This window comes from Phalacrocorax carbo, chromosome 3, assembly GCF_963921805.1.
Source record: "Phalacrocorax carbo chromosome 3, bPhaCar2.1, whole genome shotgun sequence".
In the NCBI taxonomy this organism is placed as follows: domain Eukaryota; kingdom Metazoa; phylum Chordata; class Aves; order Suliformes; family Phalacrocoracidae; genus Phalacrocorax; species Phalacrocorax carbo.
In genome coordinates, this window is record NC_087515.1 from 67,360,928 (window position 1) to 67,381,762 (window position 20,835).

The 20,835-nt window shown below is 40.3% G+C and overlaps 1 protein-coding gene across 1 annotated transcript in view; it reads left to right on the forward strand.

Annotated features, from left to right (window-relative positions):
• STX7 (syntaxin 7) overlaps nucleotides 1-20,835 on the forward strand; it is a 33,728-nt gene that overhangs the window by 5,748 nt on the left and 7,145 nt on the right. Inside the window, exons 2-6 of the mRNA XM_064447268.1 lie at nucleotides 698-851; nucleotides 15,985-16,054; nucleotides 17,893-17,983; nucleotides 19,694-19,831; nucleotides 20,561-20,613. Of these exons, the coding sequence (XP_064303338.1) occupies nucleotides 770-851; nucleotides 15,985-16,054; nucleotides 17,893-17,983; nucleotides 19,694-19,831; nucleotides 20,561-20,613 (434 nt within the window). The 5' untranslated portion in view covers nucleotides 698-769. The remainder of the gene's footprint in view (nucleotides 1-697; nucleotides 852-15,984; nucleotides 16,055-17,892; nucleotides 17,984-19,693; nucleotides 19,832-20,560; nucleotides 20,614-20,835) is intronic.

Consider the following 20,835-nt stretch of genomic DNA (forward strand, 5'->3'; position numbering starts at 1 on the left):
TTTTTATACCCAAGTTGTTGAAAAATGGGTTCATATTGAGAAACATAGCAGCTGAAACAGGATAAAGTGGCAGTTCATAGAATTCAGATGAAAGTGGATTACAAATAAAACTGAAGTTGACACAAGTGATTGGTGGGTGTCTCCTTCATTCTGGTATCTTGTGTGATAGCTGCTGGGCTTTTTTCCAGTGGTTTTTATATGCTAGGCTGTGTTGGTGGGATGGGTGATTCACTATATGGGAATAACCTTATAATTGGTTTGGGACATAATTAATCAGAGGATTTGGCAATGACAGTTTAAACATACAGCGCTTTTTCTGGAATGGCAACAAATGAAAATGCATACTTTTTCTTTGCTTACAGTGGGGAAAACATGTAAGAAGTTTGACAAAGGATGTAGTTTCTGCGATGTAGCTCCTGTAGAGTAATTGCAGATCTTAAGCCATGTGTATTACTAAGAATGTCAATAGTAAGAGTTATTGTAGGAAATTAAAAAAGGATGCGTATTCTTATTTAATACTTTTTTAAGAAAGCGTTCCCTTAAATTCCATCTTCGAAGTACTGTGTTTTCGGAGAGAATAAACATTAGTACATGGAGTTTTCTTTAATCCTGTCCTAAATATTCTTCTTGAAGATGATGAAGACCTTTTTAAACCAATGACCAAGACATAACTTTGTTTTCTCGGGGCGGGGTTTAGGTGTCCTTAATAGGTGAAGACTGTCTGACTTGTTCCCATCGTGGATGAACGTGACAGCGAATCTACTCAGCCATGTCGTACGGTGCAGGTTTTGGGGATCCTAATCAACTAGCCCAACGCATAACTTCTAACATACAGAAGATAACGCAGTGCTGTAAGTTGCATTTATCCATGTTTTACATAAAAGTTTAATAATGGTGGTGGTACCCCATATCTGACGTTAGTTTCTCGGACTTATTCATTCGAATTTACTCTTTGACTTCACCTGCTCTTTTGACAGGTTTGTGGCACCTCACACAGCAGATTCAGTCCTTCATATGTACGGTTAAGTGTGATTTATCCTGGGAAAGTATAGTACCACTCTGTATTCACCAAATTAATAAAGAATTAGTAAGATGGCTGCTGGTAATAAGCCAGTTTTGTGATGGCCAGTTATGTGGCACCTTAAGATTGTAGGTTGAGATTTTTCTGAGCAAGGATTGCATCAAATATTTGCTGGAGCTTGAATTGTTTAGCAAGGACAGAAGCCGTGGCCTTGCAGCTTGCCCTTGGAAGTGCATATTAGCTACATAAATGGGATTGTGCAAGTTTTAGTATACCTGTGCTTGGATTCATGCCACCTAATTTTTTTAGTCACCTAACTGGAGTGTTCAAGTTAGAGGTAAGTTAGGCTGCCAGGGTTTTCAGTCCTCTTCCCTTTCATTCCATTTTCCATTATATTTTTTAATATGTGTGTGTATATAAAGCAAATAGGACGTGATCTCACAAATTATGCAAAGTATACTGTTCATCTGAAGGGAGCTAGCTATGAACAGCATATGGCTAGGTTTTGGCATGCATGTTTTTAATGTCGTGGAGGATGCAGTGTGCATGCAGAAATGGGTATTTTATTATTAAAACTTCAAATTAATTCTGATCAGTTAAGTATGTCGGTGTTTATTAAAACTTTAATCTTTGTTTTGGAGGAAAAGTTTCAGGAGTCGGTATTTTTAGCACAGGTTAATGGCACAGATTGGGCTTTTGCCTATTTTTTCAGCTACATTTTGTATTTTCTTCCAGAATGAATTTCCTTTAGTCTCAACAGATAGAAAGAAAAATTGTAATTTCACCTTATTGAAAAGATTCTGTACATCAGAGTTGTGTTTCCTCAACCTAAAATTAACAGACTGGCTCTGTAGAAGCCCTTGTGCTTTATTTCCTAAAATCTCCTCAGTGAGTTTACTCAGTCTCATGGTTTCTAACCTGGTCTTCCGGAGATACCTGCCAACCTGTGACAAGCACCAAGGCTCCAAGATGTAAAAAAGAAGTCTTGGTTGTCAGGAGAAAATGTGAAGTGAAATCAATGGTTGAAACTGGAGCATTGTGAAGACAGTTTCTGAACATAATTAATCACCTTGTGCTGGACTTACCAATTCCTTAGGCTCATCCTGCGTCTTCCATCTCCTCTCTTGCTTCTGCTGTGTCTCCCCTCCCCTTGTCACAAACAAGGCGTACTAAAAGCAGGCTGCCCAGGCTTAAATAAAAGGAGGCATGCCACAGGGGTTACCTTGCAATCCTGCTCTCCTTTTCTTTTTGAAAATTAGATGGCTAAAGGCTGAGCAATAGACAGGTGTTTGCCTTTCCAAGACCCAAATCCAAATCTCTCTTAGCCCTACAGCTGCATGGCTTCAAAAACAGGAGCTTTGCCTTCAAAAGCTCCAGCCAAGCACTTTCCTAGGACTGAGAAGTACACAGCTGGATTCCATCCCTCGCTCTTCTGTAGATCCAACTGAACTATAACTACTCACTTACTCTTGTAGTCCATTCTCGTCTGGTAGTTTTTATGAGGATCTGGATCCTATGGGCATGCTGAACATGTTTCCCGGACTGAGCTCTCTAAGGGCTTATGTACACTTTTCTAGCTATTTTGTTCCCACGTGTAGTACCTGTCCAGTTTTCTGTTGGATGGTGTGAGCTGCAGGAACTTCCCGGTCAAATGGGGAGAAACCTGCAAGCTTAGGGACCTATAGAGCTAGTCAGCTGCTGAGCAGGTGTCTCATACTGCAATTTACGACCTTGGTGAGGGAGGGAGGGAGAGAAACAGGAACCTTGACCCTAAATCCACGGTTTTCTCAGCAGTTGACTTGATTTTGCACTTCTGACTAGAAATGCTTAGCATTTGTGAAGTGTGTCGACACATTTGAAGTCTTCTTGGTTAACCTGGAGTTGTGTAGGTACTCTGGTTTTCAGAGTGAAATTAATAGAGTAAGAGACTTTCGTTTCAGGTTACTGAACCGTTTCAGGAGGTCCCTCAAAAGTAATTCACACTTCTGCTAACATGCAAGCAAACTGTGAATACTACTACAGAGATATCGATGAGGTACAGATTAGTTGAAAGGTAGCTGGCTCTTCCAGCTAGAAGCTGGCCCTTTACCTTCTGGGAAAAATACAGAAGAACTGCCTGAGTTAGACAACACTGTGCTGCTGAGATTTCATAATATGCCGGAGTTTTATAGGAATTAACATTGGTCGGAAAAGCAATCTTTACTGTAACATTTCTTTGAGGTTGAATTATTACATGCACCCCCTCGAAGTAATACATTTGATCTGGGTCTTGATTAACTGTTTTTAATATGCCATACATATACAAGATAAAATACATATATTAAACATCTCACATTTCATAATGCATCCACCCGACACTGCTGTTATACTAATACTTGTGATCCTTGCCTCCCTTCTTTCCTAGTTTATGTAGCCCACTGTTACTGATTGACAAGCACTAGTTTAGCACACCATTTCAATAATTAAATCAGTTGCAAGGTAGTATTCTTTTTGGTTTGAGTGGTTCTGTGGTAATGGAGAGGACCTATATTTTTATCAGGTAACAGATGGGTTAGCATAGCACCCTTTTAACTTTAAAGAACAGATTTTATTGATCCAGTCTGGCAGTTGATTGTTACGTTGAAGATGTGTTAAGACTTGTAAATTGCTTCTGCCCTGCCTGAACTGCTGGTGAACTAGTACAGTAAATGCTATCTGTAGTGAGCTGTTTGAGTTTCTTTGGAGGAGGGTGTGTTGGTGGGTCGTTTTTAGGACCTTGAAGATATAATTGAGCAAGCTAACAGGAAGCAGCATATGCTGCTGTCTGTACTCTGAGCGCTCTCTGAAACTTAAGCCGGGGGGCACCTGTGTGTGGTTGGGATCCCAAACCCCAGAGCATTCAGTGAAAAGAAGGTTCTTTTGGCTATTCTTCAAACAAAGATCCATGCTCTGGTTTGCGTTTCCAGCATTTCTGCAGAAATAAGTGATTATAACATCACTTAGCAACATCTAGGGAATAGAGTCACTCTGAAACTCATGTTTTGCTTATCAGTGACACCTCCAAGCTGAGATTTAGGGAACTAGCCTGCTTTCTCCATGCTTTTAGAAGTCCGTGTGTTAAAACTGTTCCTCTGAGCAGCCGGAATTGCAAAACTTAAGGCTCTTGAGATCCAGTGTAGAGCGGCAGGCATCAGGCAGGAGAGGGAGAGTTAGGCTCTCAGACCCACTCCTAGCATTTTTAGAGAAGCCATGTGACACTGAGCAGTGCTGTAAAACCTGGGGAGCCTGAATCACATGTGCTTGAATGAGCTGCAGTGTTGTGCTCTGAACCTCGGTGAGGTCAGTGATGCCTGCAAGCAGTGTCTCGTGGGTTTGGTTTTGGTTCTGTGTTAACAGTGATGAGAAGCAGATCTGCAAACAGCTGGGCAACCTTCAGATTTAAATAATAAAACCAATGAAGTTTATAATGGGCTTTGGCACCTCTTAGGCTTAGGCAGCTGCTAAATTTATGTATTACTAGAACACTATTTATGATTAGGGTTTGAAAGTCTCTCTGTCTGGAATCTGGTCCAAAGTCACTGTAATTCTCATTCCAGACCTATCTTATATGTGATCATAAAAATCTAGATGACACGCATTGTGTTGGACTCTCAAAATATAAATTTAAAGGTCATTGAGGTTTGTCCTAATTTTCTGAATATGAAGAATAGGAATATGGAAAACAGAATATATGGAATGATGCATGGTGTAGAGCTCCAACCTGTCTGGGCTTTGCAGAGGGAGAACCTATTATCTAGGTGATTTAATCAGTATTTACTGAAGGAGCAGTAGTTCCAGAACTGGGTTTCATAGGTTGCACTCTCGCTTATGTGGCAGCTTGAGGGCAGCTGCTATTAACTTGAGAGAAATCTCAATGCCTTCCTTCAATTTTTCCTTGAAATGTTTCCTGTTGGTCACTCATTTACACCAACTGGATAGACAAGGAATGAGTGTGATGCACAGAAACAAGATGAGGTAGCAAAAAATATTTCTTTGTGACAAAACAAGTCCTGCCTGCTTACAAATCTGTATTTCTACCAGGCATGTTCATTTACCATACTAGGGATATGCCTAGTGGCACGAGTCCATATTGTGATTTCTTTTTTCTTTTTCTTTTTTTCCCCCCCTTCCTTCTCCCCTTGAAGAGCACGTAGCGAATTGTACAAGAGGAAGCCTGGTTTTTCAACAAATTGAAAGATTAAGGTAGAATAAGTAACACAAACAAGCCTAATTTAACATCTTTAAAATATATTAGACATCTTACAACTGTGAGGATGACAGGGAGCAGTTGTTTGAAATCTGACAGTCTTCTGCGTTTTATAGAATTGATTCTCTGTGTGTAGCAAAAAGAGGGAAAGTGTTTTGTTTAAAGAGATGTTCCCAATAGGGAGCAAAATGGGAGTTGCATTCATCTACTGGGACAACTCCACAGTTATACGAGTGGGAAGGATATGGTTAGAGGAATAGGGGCCTCTTCTACTCAGCTGGAAAGATTTGACTCGTGTCTCTGACAGGAACTGTGCAAGAAGAAGTAACCAGCTGTGGTTTTTCCTCCCCCCACGTACTTCTTGTCAAGTCTCTCTCTGATGTGTGGGGTCATTGAGGAAGCAGACTTGTGTGCCTTTGTTTTGCTTTGCTCCTAGTATTCTCTTTGTAGCTACCAAATATGTCACGCAGTGCCATCCCCAAAGAAAAGCAAGAATGATACAGGCTAGATAGATAACTGTCACGTTTCCACCGGCATCATAAGCTGGGCTTTGGGAGCTGTTGGTTTAGAAGCTGTTTAGAATGCCGCCTTTTGCTTAGGAGCACAGAACAAAGCCTGGCATTGGTAAAGTACATCCAGTCTTTGAGTTTTAGAGAATTTCTGTTTTACAAACAGTAATCAGTTACAAAACCTCTGCTAACTGAAGTGAGGTGTTCATATTCTCTCCCTACCTCTCCCTTCCCAACTCCCCCAGTTTATAAAGGTTGTGGCAGGATTTTGTGCAGTGGTAGCTGCAAAGTCAGTAAGAATGGCATAATCTACCCTTGCTTAGTGTTGGCAAGGTCAGTGATAGTGTGTTTGACTTGTTCATGCACACTGAAAATCAGTCCAGCTGGAGAAACATATGCTCTGCCTATTGCAAGATAATAAAACAAAATTCAGTAGCCACAGTCTTCATGGCTAGAGGGAGTCTGCCTGGCTTTGAGAGATTGTTTCGCATAAGGACTCTTACTTTCTGCTGACTTTCTTTTCTGTTTGTTAAGGTAGCACAAACACCAATTCATGTAGAGCACATTCCCAGAAGGTCAGCTTCAGCCAGCGGAGATCCCTCTGTCATGTGATAACTCTCCTGTGACAGCAAGTTCGTCCAATTTCTGTTGCATCCTAAGTATAAGCAGTATTTTCACTGAATGTTGTTAAAATGGGAGTTGAATTACATCAATCATATGACTTTCTCTTTCACTGTATGTAACTGTAGAAAATCATAAACAGAGATCAAACCCTGAAAAAATTAGATATCTGATACATGCCTTTTTGTTGTGGTTTAGGCCTTGTAGGTAGCTAAAAGGTTCAGCTTAAACAGGCTGAAACATTGATGAAAATTCTGCCACTACGTAACACCAGCAGATTCGCATGGTTATTCTTTAGCTAAAAAGGATACAGATGGGCAAGTGAAAAGTAAATGAAATCACCGATGTGTTGAAATCGGCATCTGTACAAAAACAAAATTCTGTTTTGTCTATATTTAAGCTGCGGTTTTGTACAGGTGTTGTTTTAAAGCAAATAGGTTTGAAGTAGAGCTTGTTGAGATTTTTGGCAACGGCGATGTCAGAAATTTCCAATTAGCTGCAGTTAACCAGAATTTAACTTTGTGGGAACTACTAGTTGGAACAAATCTTTTTTTTATTACTGTTGCTGTTGTCAAGAAGGTTTCCTGGATTTAGGATGAAGTTTCACTAAAACCTAGAAAAGGCTGGTTATTTAGGGGCTCTAAGCACCCATCGTGGTCCCCCATGTTCCATTTTGTGGGCTTTTCCAAGGCTTGAGGAATTGAACTTGAATCTGCTATATCCAATTCATAACCTGAATGTGAAGGGTAACAGGAGGAGGAATTCTGATATTTTGGGTCTTTATAAATGCCTGTCTTTCTGCAACGAGGTGAAATAATTAAGCCTGCAGTTCTTTTAGAAATAAACTATTTCTGGAAACTTCAAGCATCAATTGTTTGCACGCTGTTCCTAAAGGCTTTCTTCTATGTAAAGTAGCATATATATTTAAGGTAGTATGCCTCACGGATTTGTTTATGAATTTGGAGACTTTTGTTAATATTTTTCTGTGTTTTGTCTTGTTTGTTAAAAGTATTTTGGTTCTATGGATAACGATGTATGACACAGTGGATAACATTGCACAAGAGGGACAGGGATTTATTTATGCTACAGCAGAACAGAGTGAAAATGTGTCTTCTGTGTACACCCCAGCATGCAATTTGTGTTAGTATGTGCAGGAAAGGCAGAATTTTTCCTTGCCCCACACTGCTTTGCATTACCTTTGTCAGCTAGTCTGGGTGAGGTGGGGATGAAAGAGCTCTGTAGATTAAGCCACCTTAGTTTGGAAGCAGTTTAAATAACAATGGTAAAACCACTGTGCAATTCACAAATAGTAAGGTGACCGATTAATACATCCACAATTGTCTGCAACTGTTGCTTTTCCTGATGGAGTAATTATAAATGCACTCGTCTAGACAAGATAACTTTTGCAGAACAGCCTGCATTTGCAGCAGAGAGGGGAGGGGATGTGGCCAGGGTCCTCAAGCTCCTTCCTATCTTTAGAGTTACATTTCAGAGCCTCTCTGAGGTACTTAAAATACCTATTCCCGTCCAATTCTGTTGGATTTTCCTCCTTGCGGACAGAAGAGGAGATGGCATGGCAGTTTCATTATCCAGAGAGCCCTCTATCAAATCTCCCATAAAACTGCTGGGCAGGAGGCTGCACTCCAGTTATGGCTCAGAATAAACCCAGGTCAGTGGTTGATTGTGAGTGACCCCCAGGGTAACAGCTACTCCCTTGTGTTGACCAGTCTGTGATGTGTTGCATGTCTTTTCTTCCATGTTAGCTCCTGAGTTAGCTTCCTGTGTTAATAACCTGACCTCTTAAAAAACCAAGCTTTCTTCCTGTAGGTGGGTTGGGTTTTTGGTGTTTGTGCAGCTACTGTTTACTGCAGAATCATACATTGTTTTCATAACTTAATAGGCTACCAGTATTCTTTAGAGAAATGTTCAAACTTTGGGGTTTCAGGGAGTTACCAGGGACATTTTAGGATATGAATATAGAGCATTAAGTGATTACAGCTTGATTTAATGACTTCCCCTTGGCTGAGCTATAATAATTGATCACATGCACTTAATATGTATTTAGCGTGCTCTATGCCCACATTAGAACAGGCACTACTTCAATCCCACTTCCCAGTGTCCTTGGAAGATCACTGTAAATGGTAGTATTCTAAGCATGAAATAATTACACTGCACTGAAAAAACTGAAGGCAGGTCCTGAACTCCAGACATTGTTACTGATGCTCCTAGTCACTTGGGGACATGTTGTGGTTTAACCCCAGCCGGCAACTAAGCACCACACAGCCCCTCACTCACCACCCTCCCTGCCCCCCTACCCCAGTGGGATGGGGAAGAGAATCAGAAAAAGAAAAGTAAAACCTGTGTGTTGAGATAAAGACAGTTTAATAGGACAGCAAAGGAAGAGAAAATAATAATAATAGAGTGTACAAAGCAAGTGATGCACAACGCAATTACTCACCACCTGCTGACTGATGCCCAGCCTGTCCCTGAGCAGTGATCGCTGCCCCCCTGGCCAGTTCCCCTCAGTTTATGCACTGAGCGTCATTTGGTATGGAATATCCCTTTGGCCAGTTTGGGTCAGCTGTCCCAGCTGTGTCCCCTCCCAGCTTCTTGTGCACCTGGCAGAGCATGGGGAGCTGAAAAGTCCTTGATTTAGCATAACCACTGCTTAGCAACAACTAAAATATCAGTGTGTTATTAACATTATTCTCATACTAATTCCAAAACACGCACTATACTAGCTACTAGGAAGAAAATTAACACTATCCTAGCTAAAACCAGGACAGGACATGATTCTGTTTAGAAATCCTAGAAGCTCTAATAAAATCAAAGAGGAAAAGGTACAAGACTTGGTGTTTTCCCACTCTTACGTACTTTACTGAGTCTTTAGTCCTTAGAGCTCGGAGAACAATCTTCATCCCCATCCGCATTTTATTTTCTTCTTCCTGTATATACTTCAGTTACTGTTTCTCTGTGCCAATGTATTATCCTGTTTTAGAATAATCAGTGTTATACATTAAGACAGAATAAAGCAAATCACTTAAAACCAAATTGCTGAAGTTTTTAGATACTTAATTCCAATTAGGTAAGCTCTTGGGCATGGACTGCCTTTTTTACTAAGTTAGTGTCTTTTTGACTGATGTCCTGGGTTTGATTCCTCTAGGGAACTGTCATTCTTGGTTAAAGTAGGGATAGCAAGGTGTACAGCACAGTGGTGTGGTAATTTAGTTAAAATCTTTAGTGAGTGTGAACTACTCTAGTAGCTTTAAAGACGTACTTACACTCATTCAGAAAACTCTGATCTGCTGGATTTATTGCAACTACATTACATTGGTGTATGTCACAGCTTTCATGAAAGATTGATCGATGACTTTCCTGCAGCATCTATCTATATTTAATTAAGTACTTTCAGCCAAAGTGCAGAAGGAAAACACACTGAATTGGATTTGAATAAATTGAGGAAGCCTGTCATCCCCAGGCAAAGGCAGTTTGAACTGGTGTAAATTTTACAAATAATTCTTCTGTTCCAGTAACCTGCTCTGAAGTGGCTCTGAAGTTTATTAGATCCCCCACAACTTAATCTGTAACTGGATGTGGTCTTTGTTGACTCACTTGTTCAGCTGGAAGAAAGTAGGAGATTTCTTCATAGTTACCCAACTGGTGGCAGTGTGTAAGGTCTTTGACAAAGCATTTCTGAATGGTGACTGTGCTGGTGTTGTATACACTGCTTATTTTGCCATACTAAGCCATAGCTGAGCCTGAGCCTCACGTGGAGCGGTGTGTGTTTGGTGCACACAAAGGAATGCTTTGCTGATTCTGCTTATTCTACTTGGGCTCAGGAAGTAGAAAAATGGCTGAAAATCCATGGCTGAAAATCCCCATTGTTAGTTTTAGTCCTGTGAACCTTCGGCAGTGACTACAACCCTATCTGTCTCTTTTCAAGTAAAAGATGATGGCATGGGAGGACCCTCACCATTACATTCAGGAGCAGCTGTAGCTGTAGCTGTAGCTGCTCCTTCCTGTGACAGGTCCCAAGCCTTGCTGTTCTGTAAGGCAGGTTTCATTGTACTCGCCCTGCCTGCTTGTCTGGTTCTTGTCCTCTGTAGTACAATGCCTCGGTGTTTGTTGCTCCTGTTACTGCCAGTGTTTCTTCCAAGCACACCCAATGGGTGCCACATTTCCTGTGGAAGCGTTAGACTGTAGCTTTATGAAATTGGGCAGTGTGGTGGGTCTGGCTCGGACTGTAGCACTGAAGGAAACTGCTGCTGCGTGGCTATAATGTGATCTTGTGTGATCCAAGTAAGAAGTGAGGTTCCAGGATGCAAAGGGGTAATAAGCAGCAGCCATTAAACATATTTCTGCCCTTTCCCCTGCTAATTTCATGCTTCTATGTTGTGGCCTTCTTTTTAGGACTGTCTGGGTTATGATTTTGATTCACCTCACTCTCCAGCTATAAAGCTGCAAAAAGCTTGGTCATGGCCACTTAAGGGTTTAAAGTTTACTTCTCCAAACGTTAAATAGAACGGAGGTTGAGATGGGAAGATAGCTGATTACAGGTAACCTGGGAAAGCTTTGCCCCTGTAGCTGGAGTTACTGGTGAGTGTTCCAAAGTAAGAACATCCTTAGCTTACCTTGTCTCATGGTAGGGATGAACGTGGTGCGTGGACACTTCTCAGCCCTGCCAGAGAAGGTGGGACCTACAGTTTCCCTCCTGTTAGTTAGTTCTTTGCCTTTCAAACACTAGGATTTTATTCAAGGGGTTTTGTTGGTTTTTTTTAACCTTTTCTTCTGTGAAAATACTATGGTTTTACAGCCTGTACAGTGATTACTAATTCTTAGTTGGGGATAACTTTGTTTGCTCCTGTGTTCCTGGAAGCAAGAAGTTATTTACATTTTGGTCTTCATTGTATTAAATTATTTGTATCTTTAAGTTTGAAACTTTCTGTGTCATCTTAAACATTTTCATGTTCAAGGAGCAGAAACGGCATTTACTTGTGGCAATGGAACAGCTTTGCAGATGTGACTGAAAAACAAGGGAAGATGAGGAGAAAGGAGACGAAACTTTCTTCTTTCCCAGCTAGCTAAAAGCCGGCTGTTAAGCAAGGATAGCGTGTGATCCAATATGTGGAATACATTCTTACCTATGGAAAAAATAATATGTAATGCAGATCTGGCAGGAACATGTTTCTCAAATACTCCTACCTGCTAAAAAATGTAAATATTTGCACTGTAAATCTCACTACTCCTGTAGCTCATGTGGAGAAAAGGAGGATTTTTATATGAGACAATATTACTATTTTTTCCTGTGCCCTTTTTCTGTTGTCTTTAACTAGAAGGAGAGCTTCCACTGACTAGAAAGGGAGCCACTGTTTGACTTGGTAAAAGTAAACATGAGCTGACGGTTAAATCATTTTCTCTGTAGGAATTCAGGTTAGGTCTTAATTGTTTCTCTGGCTCATCATTAACTGTGTCTGACCTGTTCCTGAGCATGTGACCGGTCTGAGAGTAGTCGAGTAGCTTTCATCAGGTAATAGTTATGTATCATGAGATCTAGATAAGGAATGCCACAAAGCCAAGTGAAAAGTCTTCGTACTAATACGGTATTGCTTCTTCCTAATACAGTCTCAATTTCAGGTGGAAAAAGTGAGATTCTTTTCTTTTGCATGTGAGAGAGCAGTTGCTTGGAGAAAATGCATTTTGCTTGCATGGTATTGTGCACCCTGTTTCCTGCGCTGCCCTGTTCCCAAGGGGGACTTGCCTTCTGCAGTGGCTCATTGCCAGCCCACAGCTATCAAGGTGCTGCTCCTGCAGGATTGCAGTATGAGCCCTGAAAGCGCTGTTGATCTTCATTATATGCAAACATCTGCCCTGATCTTCAGCGTAGAAGTGGGTGCAGGAGTTAGCACGCATCAGATGGAGGCTGTTGCCATATCCTGGTGACTTTGGTGAGGAACACACCTGCATGCACGTGGTGTGTGCCCTTCTGCAGCTCCTGAGCAAAGTCCAGCAGCTACCTGTACGTACCCAAGGAACCTGAGCTAAAGTCAGACTTTGCACTGAAGTGTATTAAAATAATTTACAAGATCCAGTCAGGCTCTGTTACAGGATTGGTAGTGCCCAGAAGGACAGGAGGGATGTCTGGTAGTCTTATTACTCCTGTCTTTCAGAGTTCCTTGGGAAGTTGGAAGAATCGGGAAGTGGGGAAAGGAAGACTATAAAGGGTGAGGTAACCTAGGAACCCATCAAAACTGTGCTCTGATCTTTGGTCCCTGACTGTTACCGGTATGCTTGCAGTGCAGAGCTAGGACTTTGTGAGTTAGGCCTAAGCGTTTGGCTGTCCAGGACACTTGAGCATTACCAAAGCAGGTGCCAGGTACCTTGATGTGCCAGCCTGAACGCCCTGCACAAGGGTGAAAAGCTGGTTATATGGGCAAGGCAGTACCATTATAAATACCACCACCAGCAGTGAAGCTAGGAACTTTGGAGCCTCTGTTTTGTGAAGAGTAATCCTAGGTTTCCAGAAGTTTTGCTCTCCTTCTTCAGTGCCAAAACCACCTTCCTCCTTGTTTCCCAGATGGGGCTGTGGAAGGAGCCAGCAGAGACTTTTCTACAGTCTAACCTTCAGGAGGAGACACTAAGGCTACCCCGCTTTTCCTTTGAGGAAAGGTACGGGTAGTGACTTTTATCTAAGAAGTTTCTAAGCCATTTCTTGCTTTGAGCTTTGGGTCAAATTTTGTAAGGTCTCTATGTGTACATGTGAGGGAACAAGACCCTTTACCTCTGTGATCCAGGTAGTAATGTCTTAAAGCCTATTTTAAAGTTTGTTTTTATCAGTAAAGCTATACGAGTTTGTGAGTCTGGACAAATGCCTGGAGTTTAGGTGGTTTTGTGATTATATATGTAATATTATATCAAATGCTTTTGGTTTTTTGTCTGTATATACTCTAACATATTTGTATTAATAAGATGGATTTCTTTAACTCATGAACCTGCAGGTATGTACTGTAAATCCAGATTTCAGGAGAGTCACCTTCTCTGCTTAATATGTTATACTGGTCCTACCAACTTGCCTTGGCTTTTTTTATGAAGACAGCTTCACAAGTGCTGCTGGAGACTGTTGACCACAATTTATTTGTACTGCTCTGCCTTTTTATGTTTGCTTACTTGAATAAGCAAAGTTTCACTTTGCAATGCAGCATATTTCATATGAACAAAAAATTAAAAAGAGAAATGCTATTGTTTTTTTCTGGATAATATCTTTATTGTAAAATGTTAAGGTGGAAAGTGCTAAATTACAGGAAGGCCCAGAAAAATTGGTGTCATTTCAGTCCCTGTTTTTTCTCCTTGAGGTTTGAGATCCTGTTAGCACTTTGCTATTTTGATGCATGCTTACAGACTTCTTGGTGACGTGTGTTTTAATTTTGTGCTGAATTCTTGAATCACAAGATCTGAACTGGGATGAACTTCCCTCTGCCTGGGATTGTATAACTGACCAGCTACGTGGTGCTGGCTTTCAGTTTTCCCTCAATACTTGTGTTTAGCTTTAGAAGTAGGATAAATATCTAATTAACTTGACATGCAAATATTTTAAGTTTAGGCTTTGTTTCAGAGAATTTTTCAAGTGAGAGCCTTTGTTTAAAACACAAGCCTCTAGTTTCTTTATTTGCAGTTAAATTATGCATCTCTAGGTGGCGGTAGGACACACCGGTACTTTTTCCATCTGCAAAACAGCTGTTAACAGAGTCCTTGCAGTTTGTTTTGGTTTTGTTTTTTATTCTCCCTGTAAAAGTACATCCAGAATACCTGAGCGCCTTGGCTTATGAATCAGAAGGGAGGGTGCCTTGGAACAAATACAGGATAATTTGTGTTCAGTTTTATAGATACTAAAACTTCACACTGTTGAAGGGAACACTGGCCAGTTACCTTTTTGTTTGTTCGTTTTAAAACAATGCGTTATGCTGAACATAAAAGGAAGGCTTATTTATCCAAAGCCGGTATTTCCCAGTACGTGTGACCAGCTCCAGCTGCCGAGGAGCAGGACGGAGGACCTGCCAGCCCCGGCAGGCAGGAGGTCCCCACCGGCCAGGGAAGGGCTGGCGCTCGGCGGCAGGTGGCGACTGTAGACAAAATTAAAACATTTTCACTTATGTTTTGCTGCTTTTCAGCTCAATTAAAATACAAGCTGCGTGAAACCCATCTTACAGTGCTGTTCCCCTCAGTCATTTTTTTAGTAGTTCATGTCCACTCAATTCCCCAAAGACTTCTGCCTTGATGTATTTGATTTTCATCTCATGCAAAACTTGGGTACTAAGTTTCCCCTTTTTTTGGTATCTTCATTACCTGGGAGTGCACAGAGGGAATAGGTCCTAGCAGCAGTCAACATCGTGACATTATGTAAAGCAGTGTAGAAAACCCAGTCTCCTCTAATTCGCTGGAGATTCATTATGAAATAGAGATTGGAATTCCTTAGAACATTAATCCTAGTTTTATCTAACTACTTAATGTAAGTCACAGGTAACTTACTTCTTGTAACTGAAGCTCTGTGTGTTAAAGATCTCTTCCATGGTATATGGAAAAAACCCTTTTTTTTTTTTTTTTAAATGGTTTTCTTCATTACTTAGAGATGTATTTTACTGCAATTTTAACTCTATTTAGGAAAAATAAAAGATAGTGTGCTAGTAAAGTGAGGATCCCACGTACTATCATACCGTCATATTTTCTACTGACTGTGTGGTACACCAGTCTGCCTGGGGAGACCTACAGAAATACAGGGAAGGCAAGTCTACTACTAGCTGAGGTCAAGCAAAAATAAGTTATTTTGCCTATGTATTCTTTCATTTTAGAAGATGTGAGGATGTTAAGCTGAGATAAAGCACACTGAAGATATTAGTTTTGCAGTGTGATAAACTGCATATTCTTGAAGTGTCTGTCCATTTTTGTCCTTGCTTTCTCATGTGACAGTAAAATGTGTTACACTGAAAAGAAAGCTCAGATGATGTGTCGCTTTTTGCAGTTCAAAACTATGTTTTATGAAATACACTTAAAAATCATGGGTGGTTTGTATCCCACATTTAAAAATTTAAGGATCTCAAAATTACAATTTAAACCTGGACCCTTTTTTCTTTGCTTTTAATGTGCTGTAAGCCCCTGAATGCTTTGTTGCTGTTTCTTCATTAATGGACAGGTTCTGAGATATTTGTGTACGAAAATGTCATGGCAGTCTTTTCTATGGCTTTCCAAAAGGACATGCTTAAAATATTATTAAACTAGAATAAGAATTGTGCTGGTTATTTTAAAAATTAAAAAGCCTGATTTATACTTATTATAGTGAAACTATTAACTGATAGTTAAATTGCCTGTTTCTATCTAGACACTTGAATAAATTCCCATCCTTTATAAGAAACCCTAGGCTTTGTCTTTGACTTGGCAAAAACCATTCACTAGCTGTTCTGGGGCTTCTTAAGTGAAGTCTTTGTAGTAGGTTGAAAAAGTCCGGAGTATCAGCTTCTGTTAACTTTTATGGCTTTAGAATTGTCAAGCAAAAATGCGTAAAATTAAGTGGGAATTGTCTGTGCCCCATTAAAATTTCTCTTCCTCTTCACAAACAGCTGCTGAAATACAAAGAATACTACATCAGCTTGGAACACCCCAAGACACTCCTGAGTTGAGGCAACAGCTGTGAGTACTTCACATGAAAATGTTTAATTTTATTGCATTGTAAACAATCTCCTGGTAGGTGATGAGGTGTCTTTTTGTTAGGCAGAGCACTTGATCTCACTGAGAAAGTAGAGTATAGACAAATGCTTGAAATTTAAATGTTGCGATGCCCTTTTAAAAATTAATCTTGGATCACCTTTGTAAACTAGAATCAGCAGTATCCATACATCTATAAAACCTATGTTGTATGTCAGCAAAGGGAAAGGGGCAGGACCAGAAAGCAATGTCACTGTTTTAAAACCAAACACCCACACCCCTCCACTGCAGTCAACTCTTCAAATCTATCTGTATAAGTTTCATAAGGTAATGAATATATTTGGGTTTTTTTTGAAATGTGATATTGGGGTAGAGAGGGGAATGTCTTTTTAGTGATGAAAGCTACAGTAAGGGATGGCATTATAGAATAAACATGTACCAGAAATACTAAAATAGCAGAAGTGAAATAAAGCTCCAAGGCAGATGCTGTGGTGTAGTTCAGTCATCTGAAGGGGGACTTTCATTAATACGCCACCAGCAGAGACAGTCAGCTGCTCTCTACTTCTCTGCATAGCCTAATGAACTGGTATGGGTTTTTCCATTAAATTCCTTGACCACGTTAATCTCAGCATCATACATGCATGTAAGCGACGCGTTGTGCTAACTCTGTGGGTGAGAAAGTTGGCAGTCTTCAGTGTGGTTAATGCCGCACTGTGGCCGTTGACTAGGAGAAGGAGGTGTGTATTGGACCAAAGGCATATTCATCTTGTGTGAACAGCCAAATTGCTTTATAATAGCCTGAGTTTAGGGCACGTAGCATTAGCCAGGCACAATCCACAGTGGATGTCCTACTGGAGACTGCGAATAGGTGAAGATCAACATATAGTTTATGCAGTTAACCAGACAGGATCTAGGCATAAATTCACAAGTAAACAGGATTGAAACTGTTGTGAAGGACACCTTCCAGTCCCTTTCTGGAGGTAATATATATGGTAAGCTTCTCTGAGTTTTCTTCTGTCCCTTTTTCACTTGTCTGAACATCTGGCCTTTCCTTTCATGTTGGTATGTATCTGAAGTTATTTGATTACTTTAAATATTGATGTTGATTGTAGGTTTCCAGATAAAACCTTTTTATATACACTGGGGAGGAGGATGCAAAAGCAGGTAAAGAGTTTGAGTTGTTCCAGGGAAAAAATATGAAATTTGGTAAAGGAATTGTGCGACAATATCAGAAGCAAAGAGATGAAGCCCCAAAAATAGCAATGCTGCTGAAGAGACCTTTTTTCTTTTTTTAAGTTTTCAGCTAAGTTTGCAGCTGGGAGAATATAGATCTCTTTGGATAAGCTTCCCAGTAACTATCAGGAATTAACCTTTCATGAACTGCGGTATTGGAATTATATTCAAGCCACAGTATGTTCTTCTGTATAAAAAAAACTTGGTCTTTTCTACAGTTATTCTGAACTCAGAAATGACCAGGTGTTTCCAGCTATTGATAGCCTCAAAAGGACTATGAAAAGCACGTTTAGATGTTCATAATAACTAGAAACCTATTGCTGCACACCAGGAAAAGAGAAGAAACCTCAAAAAAAAAAAAAGAAAAAAAAAAAAGGGGTGATTAATGAGATGCTGTCACACAGAGGAGCACACCTTTAGCATCTGTCCTGCCTGAAATCCATGGTGTCACACGTTTACAGTGAAGAACAGAATAAAGGCGGCTTCGTCCATTTTAGAGAAGCATTTAGTACTGCTGCTTTTCTGAGAATTAGTGACATTCAAACAAAGGAACTGAAGGGTCTCTAATGAAACTTTGTGTTTGGTTTTAGGCAACAGAAGCAGCAATATACCAACCAGCTTGCCAAAGAAACTGACAAATACATTAAAGAGTTTGGATCTTTGCCTGCAACAAGCGAACAGGTAAAAAAAAAACCAAAGAGCATGGCTTGTTTGACTGTCACATTGGCTCATGTAGAGTATTTGGGTGACTTAGTTCTCCTTTTGTCTTCGTTCTTGTGCACCTCACCAGGCCTTCAAAGTGCTGTTTAGTTAGTCAACACATTTGCACAACAGGGACATTTACAACATAAGAATATTTTGTTGCAGTCCAGACTTGTTCTAAAGTTGGTTTTATGTATCAGGAACAAGGTAGTTTGACTGAAATGGTAGGAATCAAGGCAGTGCGCTGTGTCTGTGATTTCAGGTAGCTGGGCACTTTGTGACCCATTGCAGTGATGCTAAGAGACTCCACAGGCACTCTGACTGCTTCCAGGGTCAAGGAATTGTGTGCCAAAACTTCTTGCAGGGCAGGTGGCCAGACCTGTTAACCCACTGTCAAAATAATTTGATTATGCATAGTGGGTCTGTTCTACATCACTCAGCTCAGCATATATGCTATGGCTTGTCTACAGGCTTTTACTTTCTTAAGAGGACTGGACAGAACCTATTACTAAAACAACTTCTGCAGTCTTTAAACTGCTTCCTTCCCAGGTCTGTGTAAAATCTAGGCAGGAGGTAATGTGTGAAGTGGCTGTTGTCATTAGCACACTCCTGTCTGCCATCCTGTGGTTTCTTATCCGAGCAAAATCTGTCACTTAAATAAGGGAAGAGCAACAGGATCCCAGAAAACATGGATTCAGGTTATTGTCTCTCAGACAACTTGCCTGGTCTGTGGCTGGTTACCAAAGAGCCCTTAGAAAAATGAATTGCCCTGAAACACTGAATTTGAATGCCAGGCTATGATCCATGTGTACTCATTCTGTCAAGCTGTAGACTTCTAATAGAGGCATTAAAACTTGGTCTTGGTATAGAACCTCTAGTTCAGGCAAAGTATGTTTGGGGTTTGGTTTTTTTTTAATGATGTCTCTTTTTCTTAATCTTGGAGCTGAAAAGTTGGTGCTGAGATGTTTTACTCTTTAATGTTACATCTTTTACCATGACCATCTTCTTCAAAGCTACCTCCCAGTGAAATGCACAAATAACAGCTTGAATGAATGGCAAATTGTAGCCTCTCAGAAATTTGGAAGGAAGGGTTGATGTAATATATACATTTAGGGAAATACGGTACAGGCTCTCCTAAGTGCCTAGTATTCCTCTTCCCTCCCCTACATTTAGAGAGGAAAAAAAAAAGTTAGAACACGTATGTTTGTATCAGCTCTTAAGCACTCAAGGGAGGATGCGAACCCACTCCTGGATGCAGCTCAATATGTATTTCCAGCATTTATGTGAAATACACGTGAAGTGCCCTGTTCTTTTTCTGCACTTTTTGCCCCCATTCAGTCACCTTTGCATATTTTAGCTTCAAAATATTTCACACTTAAACAGTAGGTTTTATAATCAACAGATAATAAGGAAGGTAGAAAATTTCTTGTCTCTGCCCATTTCTCATTTCTGTCTGTTAAATTAAACAATATATTGGTTTCCTCTTTAAATGCCTTAAATTGTGGCAGAGTTGTGTGATCCCAGAGGGAAGGAAGGTTGTCCGTGCAGTTGCAAATGGTTTTGTAGACAGCCTTCGCTTATACCTACTTAGAAAAAAACAGTACATGCCTTAGCATTGAGCAGCCTGGAAATGACAGAGCCTTGAAAAGCCTGAGCTCATTTGACTTGGTAAAACCTTTTTTCCTATAGCGTCAGAGAAAAATACAGAAAGACCGTCTTGTGGGCGAGTTCACCACAGCACTAACAAATTTCCAACGACTCCAAAGGCAAGCTGCTGAGAAAGAAAAAGACTTTGTAGCCAGAGTAAGAGCCAGCTCAAGGGTATCTGTAAGTATCGGAAAATGAGCCATTATACTGTGATTACAATGGTGTTAGTGGTGTTCGGTATTAGACTTGCCTCTGTAATGCTACTTACGAAAGCTCATGTCTAACTCCAAATACTGCAGAATGTATGCAATACGATTATAAGTATATAAATGTAAGCTTTCTTTGCTCATTTTTCTGCATAGCTGAATTACACAGTTCACTTTATAGTAAAGGCTGAAGTAAGCTGTAATGAACCCCCACTGAAAACTGTAACTTTTCCCTTTGTTACACGAAGGCATGAACTGCCCCTGGTTTCATGTCATAATCTTGCAAAAGCAAGTTTTAGTAGATTTTTGAAATGCTTTTGCTGGACTTTCAGGTATCAACAGATTTTTTTCCTATAGAGAAGAATAACTTGCCAAATTTCTATGCAGTATTAAAGTGAAGAAGTGCTGAAGAGCTCAAGCTTTTCCTTGTTAACATATTAATCTTGCCTTTTTACTCTGTGCCAAACACACATTGCTGTACTTGTAAATTTTAGCAGGCAGTTACTGAGCTGAATGTTTTTGCTTATATTTCAGCTTTATGTATGCATAAAGCAAAATCAGGATGAGAACATGTTAAATCATGTTTCAGTTTGAAGTTGACTACTTATAAACCTCGTAATATTGACTCATTATAGAAATGCTGACAGTGCTTCTTTCAGGGCCATAACGTTTTTATTTATTTTTTTAAACACTGATCATGTAGGGTGGTGCTCCTGAAGATAGCTACAAAGAAGGAACACTTGTCTCTTGGGACAGGTAGGCTGAACTTTTTAATGAGTCTTAACCTAGCTCAGAATAATAAATGGCCTGTGGGGAAGCCAGCTGACGAAATCCTTTGTTTTTCTTTTATATTTCTTTTTCTGATCAATTGCCTTTTCTTTGAGGGAATTGGGATAGGTTGTTCAGTCAGGTTTTCTTCCACAGGGTAAGTGTAGAGAAGAGGCTTTTTGGTGGGATAGGTGGGAAGAAAGAGGAGCA